This window comes from Cebus imitator, unplaced genomic scaffold, assembly GCF_001604975.1.
Source record: "Cebus imitator isolate Cc_AM_T3 unplaced genomic scaffold, Cebus_imitator-1.0 Scaffold18, whole genome shotgun sequence".
Lineage (NCBI taxonomy): Eukaryota > Metazoa > Chordata > Mammalia > Primates > Cebidae > Cebus > Cebus imitator.
Window position 1 is genome coordinate 9,521,379 of NW_016107333.1, and position 10,539 is coordinate 9,531,917.

At 47.3% G+C, this 10,539-nt stretch overlaps 1 protein-coding gene across 2 annotated transcripts in view; it reads right to left on the minus strand.

Moving 5' to 3' along the window:
- The window catches only part of POFUT1 (protein O-fucosyltransferase 1), a 28,197-nt gene extending 17,702 nt beyond the window's left edge, over window positions 1-10,495 (minus strand). Inside the window, exons 1-4 of one of the 2 annotated variants that reach the window (XM_017514597.2) lie at window positions 10,322-10,495; window positions 8,215-8,336; window positions 2,254-2,436; window positions 1,092-1,204 (exon numbers count right to left, since the gene is read on the minus strand). In XM_017514597.2, coding sequence (XP_017370086.1) covers window positions 1,092-1,204; window positions 2,254-2,436; window positions 8,215-8,336; window positions 10,322-10,445 — 542 coding nt within the window. In that variant the 5' untranslated portion in view covers window positions 10,446-10,495. The remainder of the gene's footprint in view (window positions 1-1,091; window positions 1,205-2,253; window positions 2,437-8,214; window positions 8,337-10,321) is intronic. The other variant, XM_017514604.2, reaches the window with a different exon arrangement.
- Window positions 10,496-10,539: the final 44 nt, after the last annotated feature.

The following is a 10,539-nucleotide window of genomic DNA, read 5'->3' on the forward strand; positions in this document are numbered from 1 at the left end:
CTGGGATTACAGGCACGCGCCACCATGCCCAGCTAATGTTTTGTATTTTTAGTAGAGACGGGGTTTCACCATGTTGACCAGGATGGTCTCGATCTCTTGACCTCGTGATCCACCCGACTCGGCCTCCCAAAGTGCTGGGATTACAGGCTTGAGCCACCGCGCCCGGCCGGAATGCGCTTGTTTTATTTGTTTTTGTTTTGTTTTGTTGAGACAGGCCCTTGCTCTGTCACCTTTGCTGGAGTGCAGTGGTGTGATCATGGCTCACTGCGGCCTTGATCTCTTAGGCTCAAGTGATCTACCCACCTTGGTCTTCCAAAGTGTTGCGATTACAGGTGTCAGCCTCATTTCTCTACATCTGTTTACCTTTGGCCTATTAAACGCCAAGTGCTTTGACCACACATGAATTAATACGTTCCTTGCATCTCCTAACCAATGTCTGCTTTCTAAGTGCACTATCTTTCCTGCCATGCTACAGCATTAAGGACAAGTACACTATACTGTCATTATAAGACCATAGCTTCTAGAAAACCAGAGCCAGGTCATTCTCATTTTTACAGATCACCATTGGCCTCTGAGCATTATGTCTCACACATGACAGATGCCCTATAAATGTTTCATGGCCTGTGCCCATGTCCTGCTAACCTATTTTTTTTTTAAACAGGGCCTAATGGAGTGCAATTAATAAACACATCCAGTAATTATCAGGATGACATCATTTCTCCGTCTGCACCTAAAACTGTTCTGTAGAAGCTGCTTCCAATTTCACCTTGTGAAGAGTAAGGTAACACAGGAGTGATTCTCACGCCTAGAGGAGGAAATTGAGACTCATGTGACTGTCGAATGTTCTTTTTATGACATTCCTTATCAACTGATAAACTCTTTCTCAACCCCATGGCAGGTCAACGTTCCACCGTGTCAGGCGTGGAGATGGTAACAGATCACACAGGATTCCAAGTTCAACAGACAGAGCACCTGTACCTTTGGTCTCATACTTCAGGGTGGGGAAGACAAGGGGAGTGCCAGGAAGGTGCTGAATGCCCATGAGCTCCACGCCCCTCCCCTAAACCCAGCAACGCTACCCCTCCAAGTACCTCTGGCTCCATTGTTCTCTGTAGGAAGCACTGAAGGAAATGCCTGTAAAAAGCTCCGACTTGTTGAAACTCACATGAAACTGATCCCAGAATGGGCCAAAGGGGTTTCCTTCCTGCAGAAAGAGAGTGGTGGAAGGCTTACTGAGGAGGAGGGAAAGCCATTTGGGGATGGGACCAAGGAACTGTAGGTGGGGGAACCTGGGTAATTTGACTCAGGCTGAAACACTCTCACAGGATGGCCTAGGAGGAATGTCACTCTGTATTTCCTGGGCCAGGGGCTAAGGAGAGTGCCTTGGCTTCAATTCTGGTTTCCAGCAGGAGTCTTTCCTGTTCATGTGTCACATCCTGCTGACTCTGCAGCACTGATGAGGGGCTGGGGAGAAGCAGACTTTGGATTTGGAACCAAGGACTAGAGCTTCAAGAGACATTCAACATTGGCTAATTCAATACTTTCATTTTCAAAATGGAAACCAAGGCCCACTGAGGGTCAGATGTTTGCCCAAGGTTACACGGCAAGTAAAGGGCAGTGTTGGGGCTGTGAGCTAGGTCTCCCTTCTCAAATTTCATAGCTCTTCCAACCACTTTCCCCATACTTTACCACATACACCGAAAGACACATGTGGGGGTTGCCTTATTTCCAAAGTGCCAGGTTGAATCCCAGCTCTACCACTTATTTGCTGTGTGATCCATAGGGAGGTAAGATACTGACCCTCCCTGTGCTGTCCTCATCGTCCTACGAAGTGGGGATATTATAAGTATTTTCCTCATGGAACAGTGTGAGTATTAAATGAGTTGATACATGTAAAGCTCTTAGCATGGTACCTGACATATAAAGTGTTATGTAAATAGTAGTTATTATTATTGATATGGCACTTTACAGTTTACAAGCACTCTTTCACCTGGCCCTCATGATACTTTACGAGTGAGACACAGCAGGCACTGGCATCACTATTTTGTAGGTAGAAATGAAGGTTCAGAGAAGCAAAGTCTTCTGCCCAAGGTGATGCTGCTCCGCTAACAAATACCAGAAACAGGACTTAAATCTCCATCTTTCTACCCTAAGTCCTTCTTGTGCCTTTCCCCACATTTTGCCACGATATAGTCTCGGGGGCCCAGAGGACATGGAACAGAAAGAAAGGGCCCCCGAACCCACAGGACCCACCTTCATGGGGCACGTCTTCTTATCCGGGCTTCGCTGGGCTGCCACCTCAAAGCAGTATGCCACCCGTTTCTCAGGGGGCCAGTGGGTGGGTGCCAGCTTCTCCATGAAATCCTCCAGGCTGATGACTCGATGGTAAGCTTGGAGGGGCTCCAGCTTGAAGTACTTCTGGTAGGACACATGGAGCTACAGGAAAAGGAGAAGCAGAGATCCCACCTCAGTGTCCCAATGGCTACTTTAGACATTTATTAAAACAATACACTCACCGGGCGCGGTGGCTCACGCCTGTAATCCCAGCACTTTGGGTGGATCACAAGGTCAGGAGTTCAAGACCAGCCTAGCCAAGATGGTGAAACCCTGTCTCTACTAAAAATACAAAAACATTAGCCAGGCGTGGTGGCAGGCACCCCAGCTACTCAAGGGGCTGAGGCAGGAGATTGCTTGAACCTGGGGGCCAGAGGTTCCAGTGAGCCAATATGGTGCCACTGCACTCCAGCCTGGGCGACACAGTGAGACTCCATCTCAAAAAACAAAAAACAAAATACATGTAAGGCCAGGCGCAGTGGCTCACACCTATAATCCCAGCACTTTGGGAGGCCAAGGTGGGTGGATCACTTGAGGTCAGGAATTCGAGACCAGCCTGGCCAACATGGTGAATCCCTGTCTCTACTGAAAATACAAAAAAATTAGCTGGGCATAGTAGTGAGCACCTGTAGTCCCAGCTACTTGGGAAGCTGAGGCAGGAGAATCGCTTGAACCCAGGAGGCAGAAGTTGCAGTGAGCCAAGATTGTGCCATTGCACTCTAGCCTGGATGACAGAGAGAAACTCCATCTCAAAAAAAAAACAACACTCCAAGACCAAGACAGTTCAGACAACACGACAATGAAAAGTTTCTGTCAAAAGACACCAAGGTTAGGATAGAGATAGGCTAAGAGGAGAGTGTGCAAGCTAAAGAACAAACTGTATCAGCAGGTGTTTTTTTTTTTCTTTTTAACAATATTTGTGTTAAAAAAAAAAAAAAAAAAAAAAAAAAAAAAAAAAAAAAAAAAAAAAAAAAAAAAAAAAAAAAAGGATGTTTTTTTTTTATTTTAAAAAAAAAAAAAAAAAAAAAAAAAAAAAAAAAAAACCCTGCTGATATCAAAAAAAGACAAATGATGCCAAGAGAAAATATGGGCAAAGGTTAGGGGTAAACAACTCACAACAAAGGAGACCCAAATAGCAAGCACACTCAGGAGACGTATAACCTCACTAGTATCAGGAAAAAGCAAATTACAATTATAACAAGGCATCAGTTACTTCTCACTCATGGGACCAGCAAAAACTGAAAAGCTTAACTTGTGGGGAAATGGGCACTCTTGTACACGGCTGGTAGTAGAAGTCTACATTTTGGAGCAACCACTTTGGGATGCAATTGGTGAGTATCTACTAGAATTTAAAATGCTTCTTTTGACCAGGTGTGGTAGCTCATGTCTGTAATCTCGGCACTTTGGGAGGCCGAGGCAGAAGGATCACTTGAGGCCAGCAGTTCAAGACCAGCCTAGACAACATAGTGAGACCCTGTCTCTACAAAAAATTTAAAAATTAGCTGGGCGTGGTGGCGCAAACCTGTAGTCCCAGTTACTAGGGAGGCTGAGATGGAAGGATTCCTTGCATCCAAGAGGTTGAGGCTTCAATGAAGGATGACTATTGTGTCACTGTACTCTAGCCTGGGCCACAGAGTGAGACTCTCAAAAATGTACCTTTCTTGCCGGTCGTGGTAGCTCATGCCTGTAATCCCAGCACTTTGGGAGGTTGGGGCAGGCGGTTCACGAGGTCAAGAGACTGAGACCAGCCGGGCGCGGTGGCTCACGCCTGTAATCCCAGCACTTTGGGAGGCCGAGGCGGGTGGATCACGAGGTCAAGAGATCGAGACCATCCTGGTCAACATGGTGAAACCCCGTCTCTACTAAAAATACAAAAAATTAGCTGGGCATGGTGGCACGTGCCTGTAATCCCAGCTACTCAGGAGGCTGAGGCAGAAGAATTGCCTGAACCCAGGAGGCGGAGGTTGTGGTGAGCCGAGATCGCGTCATTGCACTACAGCCTGGATAACAAGAGTGAAACTCTGTCTCAAAAAAAGAGACTGAGACCACCCTGGGCAATATGGTGAAACTCCGTCTCTACTAAAAATACAAAAATTAGCTGGGCGTGGTGGTGCACACATGTAATCCCAGCTACTCAGGAGGTTAAGGCAGGAGAACTGCTTGAACCCAGGAGGCAGAGGTTGCAGTAAGCTGAAATCGCACCACTGCGTTCCAGCCTGGTGACAAAGCGAGACACTGTCTCAAAAAAAAAAAAAAAAAATTACCTTTTTCTCCTAACTATATGCTGTAGAGAAGTAGAGAAGTTCTTCCACTTTGGACCTGGAGATGGGTACCAGGATGCTCAGTGCCACAGTGAAGTATAGGAAGGAACTTTAAAGGAGTCACACCAAATACGCTACATCCACAATAATTCTTCAGGGACCAGGACTAGCCCCAGGGGCCAAAAAGAGACTTCATCTTTTACCAACTTTATCTGTAATGCTTTATTTATTTGATTAACAAAAAGAGAAGAGGAAACAAAGATGAGAAAGTATTAATGATTATCATTCTAATAGTGGGTACATGGTTGGTGGTTGCATTCATCTTTGTATTTTTTGTTTTTTAAGATGGAGTCTTGCTCTGTCACCCAGGCTGGAGTGTAGTGGCCAATCTCTGCTCATTGCAACCTCCGCCTCCTGGGTTCAAGTGATTCTCCTGCCTCAGCCTTCTGAGGAGCTGGGATTACAGGCACGCACCACCACACCCAGCTAACTTTTATATTTTTAGTAGAGATGGGGTTTCACCATGTTGTCCAGGCTGGTCTTGAACTCTTGACCTCAGGTGATCCACCCGCCTCAGCCTCCCAAAGGACTGGGATTATAGGCGTGATCCACCGCGGCTGGTGTATTTTTCGAGACTTTAAAAAATTTCTGGCTGGGAGCAGTCACTCATGCCTATGATCTAAGTATTTTGGGAGGCGGAGGTGGATGGATCACCTGAGGTCAGGAGTTGGAGACCAGTCTGGGCAACATGGTGAAACCCCATCTCTACTAAAAATACAAAAATTAGCCAGGCATGGTGGCATGTGCCTGTAATCCCAGCTACTTGGGAAATCAGAGGCAGGAGAATCGTTTGAACCTGGGAGGTGGAGGTTGCAGTGAGCTGAGATGGCTCTACTGTACTCCACCTTGGATGACAAAAGCAAGACTCCACAATGAAAAAGAAAAAATTTCTGGCCAGGTGCAGTGGCTCATGCTTGTAATCCCAGCATTTTGCAAGGTCAAGGCAGGTAGATTACTTGAGGCCAGGAGTTTGACACCAGCCTGGCCAAAATGGTGAAACCCTGTCATTACTAAAAATACAAAAAATTAGCCAGGTATGGTGGCGCATGCCTGTAGACCCAGCTACTCAGGCGTGGAGACACAAAAATCACTTGAATCCAGGAGGTGGAGGCTGTGGTGAGCCAAGATTCCACCACTGCATTTCAGCCTGGGTGACAGAGTGAGACTCTGTATGTATCAAAAATGAAAAACAAACAAACAAACAAAACTAAAAAAATTTCAGCAGGGTGTAGTGGCTCACTGTAATCCTAGCATTTTGGGAGGCTGAGGCAGGGGGGCTGCTTAGGCTCAGGAGTTTGAGACCAGCCTGGGAAAGATAGTGAGACCTTGTCTCTACTAAAAATCAAAGAATTAGCCAGGTGTGGTGGCGGGTGCCTATAGTCCCAGCTACTTAGAGGCTGAGGTGGGAGGATTGCTTGAGCCCAGAAGATGGAGGCTGCAGTGAGTGATGATCATACCACTGCACTCCAGCAGGGCAACAGTGAGACCTTGTCTCAAAATAAAAATAAAAATAAAAATAAAAATAAAAAAAGAAACACAGGCCTGTAATCAGAGGGGAGTCTGAATCTGGGCCACAGATAAATTTGGGAGGTACATGGAGAAGAGTAAAAGCCACAAGAGTCAACAGATATTCATAGCAAAGCAAGTAATGGTAATAATGGCAACTAATATTTATTGCATGTTGACACAGTGCCAGGTGCTGCACTCATCACTTTACATAGATTCACTCATTTAATCCTAAGTGGTAGGAATATAACCATCTCCAGTTTACTTATGAAGAAACCCAAGCATACAGGATCTAGATAACATCTGAGGTCATGTAGCTAATAAGCAAACAGAAAGAAGAGAAACACTAACATCTAAACAGTGGGTGGAAAGAAAGGAGCCCCTGATACAGTGCAAAGAGGAAAATGCTCAGAGACTAGCTTACAGCAGGGACAGGTGGTGTCTTGGAATAGGGAAGTTTAGGAAGGACAGGCTCACAGGATCAGGTGCCACTGGGAAGTCAGATGAGAGAAAGACTGAGAAATAACCCCTGGCAATTTGGAGGTCACTGCTGACCTCAGTGAGAATGCTAACAGTGGTGAAGGAGAGCTTTGTTGGGGCAGGTTAGTAAGCCACAGAAAGCAAGGAAGTGGGGACTTGGAAAGACAACTGTTTGAGAAGGCAAGGAAGCCAGAGAGAGATGGATGGGTGATGCCTACACTCTAATAATGAGTATGAGGCCAGGCGCAGTGGCTTACGCCTGTAATCCCAGCACTTTGGGAGGCTGAGGCGGGCAAATCATGAGGTCAAGAGATCGAAACCATCCTAGCCAACATGGTGAAACCCCGTCTCTACTAAAAATACAAAAATTAGCTGGGTATGGTGGCATGTGCCTGTAGTCCCAGCTACTCAAGAGGCTGAGGCAGGAGAATCACTGAGGCTACTTGGGAGGCAGAGGTTGAAGTGAGCCAAGATCATGCCACTGCACTCCAGCCTGGTGACAGAGCAAGAATCTGTGTCAAAGAAAAAAAAAAAGTGAGTGTGAAATTATCAGAACATCACTGGTTTCCACTGAGGACTTGCTCTGTCTTAGGCTCGTACATTGATGAGCTCAGTTGATTCCAAGAGGGAGGTGGCATACAACAACACTGAAGGCATGTTACTGTCACTGACTCATTCAGTTCTCACCATAAGATAGTAACAAGAATCATTACCAACTTATTTAAAAAATGAGGAAACTGAGGCACAAAGAGGTAAAATACCCTGTCCAGGCTATGCAACTAGTGACCAAGTCAGACAATGATTTCAGGTACTCTGACTTTTAACCTCTGTTCAAAAATCTCTGTAAATATTGGCATGTAAAGGAAAAAGTAAAACTTATGCAGAGAAAAGGTTATAAGAATGAAATTGTTTTGTTCACACTAAGTATAATTTCTGATGTCTATTGAAAAATTATTAAGTCAATTCATCAAATATTAATTAAGTTCCCGGAGATACAATATGAACAGACACCAGTTCACTGGAAGACACAAAGAATAAGCAAGGAACTGGAGGCTACTGAGCATCGCATGACAAGGGAGCCCCTTGATGGGGTGAGAGGCAGCACCGAAGCCAGGCTGCCTGGGTTGTGGCCTCAGACATGTTATTAAATGACCTGTGCCTCCATGTCTCCTTTAAAATTGATAACAGCATCCACCACCCTCAGCCAATGGAATGCACAGAGGGTAGGGCCAATCAGGGATGGAAACGGAGGCTTTAGGTTCAAGTCACAGGCTCTGGGGTCAAAGATGGCTTTGAATTCCAGCTCTACTACTCACAGGCTGTGTGATCTTGAGCGAGTTACATAACCCCAGTTTCCTCACAGGCAAGCGATGAGGGTGAAATAAGCTAATTCTCATGCAGCCGCACACAGCAGGTGCTGGATAAATGTTAGATATTGTTATTTCAGTGAAGACAGTTCTGGCTGGAGGTAGGGCAATCTCAGAGGAGTGGGAAATAAAGCCCAGATGACTTGGAGGGTTAAGAAAGCAAGATCAGGGAAGGGCGGAGAAGGGCCAAGGTCAGCAGTACTCACGTTGGTGAAGGGAGGCTTGTGATGCTGGTACTCAATCCAAGGAGGGACAGCCAAGGTGCGGTTTAGCAGCTTTGCAAATGCCAGAGAGCCCAGGAAGTGATCGGCCTGGTTCCCAAAGCGCCCTGGAAATGGTACATTGAGGGTGAGGTGAGGCCTGGGGCAGGGAGGGCATAGGGCATGCAGAGCTCAGAAAAGTTGTGGAGCCAGGGGTAGAAAGTCAGGGATACCAAGGAGAACTAGGGGAGTCGGCAGCACGAGAACAAGTCCGGACTCTTGGGTCTGATATCTTCAGGTCCTGCAACAACTGCTTCCACCACTCCAGGTTCCTTGCTGTTTCCCCAACATGCTCTATAATTCCCGCCCCCACCCCAAGCCTCTGCTCTTGTCCCTCAGCCAGAAGAGCCCTTCCACCTCTATCTCCATTCACCTGCACATGGAGTGGCAACTCAAATGCCTCATTTACTGGGCTCCTTTCACAAATCCCCTGCCATACTCCCTCTCCCTCCTCTACCTCCCATCTTGGCTTGGCTCTGAGTTACTTCAGTTCAATTTTCCTCAAATATCTTTGTGGCCTTTGTACTGGCTGATTCCTCAGCCTATGAATGCCTCAGGGGCAAGAAGCCTGTGTGATTCCTTTTGTTAACCCCAACATGGCATCTGTTCATTCATTTCACAAATATGATTGAGAGGCCACAATGTGCCAGGCTCTGTGCTAGGTGCTGGGATACAGGAATGAACAAGAAGGACAAGGCCTCTGCCCCCAGGGCACTCACAGTCCACTGAGGAGACACTAAATATGTAAACAAATACATGAAAAATGTTGACAGTTGCCAGAAAGAGATGAAAAAAGTTTGGTGATGGGGTAATGAGATTACTTGGGTAGAGGTCAGTGAAGTCCTTTCTGGTGACATTTAGGTTGAGACCTGAAGGATGGGAAACAGCTGGTCAAGCAGAAATGAAAGGGAGGGTTCCAGGCATAGGGACTGGCACATGCAGCAGCGCAGGCTGAAGACCTGAGCATGTGTGAGGAATGCAAAGGAGATTAAGTGTGGCTGCAGCTGGAGGATCAACAGAGAAGGGAGTTGTGGAGATGGTCAGAGGGGGCCACATCATGCAGGGCCCTGAAAGCCATGGTCAGGAGTCTAAAAGCCACTGGGGGCCTTAAGAAGGAATGATGCTTCACTTCTACAATGATGATCCACCACACCCATTTCCACCATGCAGCTGACATGGCCTTTAGATTCTCCTTACCCTGCTCTCTTATTTTCCCTTAGTATTCATCATCCTCTATGAAACTATGTACTTATTTTTTTTTAATGTTTATCCTTTTTTGGTTTTGCTTGTTTTGAGACAAGGTCTCATTCTGTCGCCCAAGCTGGAAGTGCAGTGGCACAATCAGAGCTCACTGCAGCCTTGAACTCCTGGGCTTAAGCAATCCTCCCACCTCAGCCTCCCAAGTAGGTGGGACTACAAGCACGTGACACCATACTCAAGTTTTTTTTTTTTTTTAGATTGGATTTCACTACGTTGCCCAGGCTGATCTTGAAAACTCCTAGCTTCAAATGATCCTCCTGTCTCGGTCTTTCAAAGTGCTGGAATTACAGGAGTGAGCCACCCGCCTGGCCTACTTATTCTCTATTTTTTGTCTTCCCCAACTAAAGTGAAGGCTATACACGGACACGGGGAGAGCCTGTCTTATTCACTGGCATACTCCCAGCAGAGAGAACAGGGCCTGGCACAGAACAGGTGCCCCATAAATATTTGCTGAATGAATGAAGGAAACACCAGGAGCCAGCGTGGGTCAGTGACATCAAGTTCTGCCCCACTAACTCCATTTACTGGACCCTGGGCTGTCTTAGTCCTCGAGCAAGTCACGTAATCTCTCCCAGCCTCAGTTTTCTCATCTGTCAAATGGAAGGGGGGGTCCCTCTGTGAGACGTTGGTCCCTCTGTGTCCTTGCGACTAGGGCAGAGAGAAGAGCATGCTCTGCCCCTCTCTGAGGTTCTCTCCTGGACCCGTGAAGGTGTCTCTGGGCGCATCAGAGGAGTGGCTTGTCCTATCCTGGCCTCAGTTTCTCCATTTGAGCAGAGGGCTCGGGAGGCCTTACCCATGCAGGGGCAGTAGAGCAGGTAACCGGCCGGGTCCCAGGAGCCCGCAGGCATCCCCGGGAGCGGCAGAAGCAGCAGCAGGAGAGACACACGCAGCAGCGGTGCCCACGCGGCGGCGCCCATGTCAGCCGGGGAGCCGGAGCCAGCCGCCTCACAGAGTCGGGGAGGAAAGGAGGGACGCGAGCGTCCGCCCCGCTCCCGGCGGTCTCTGCGCGCC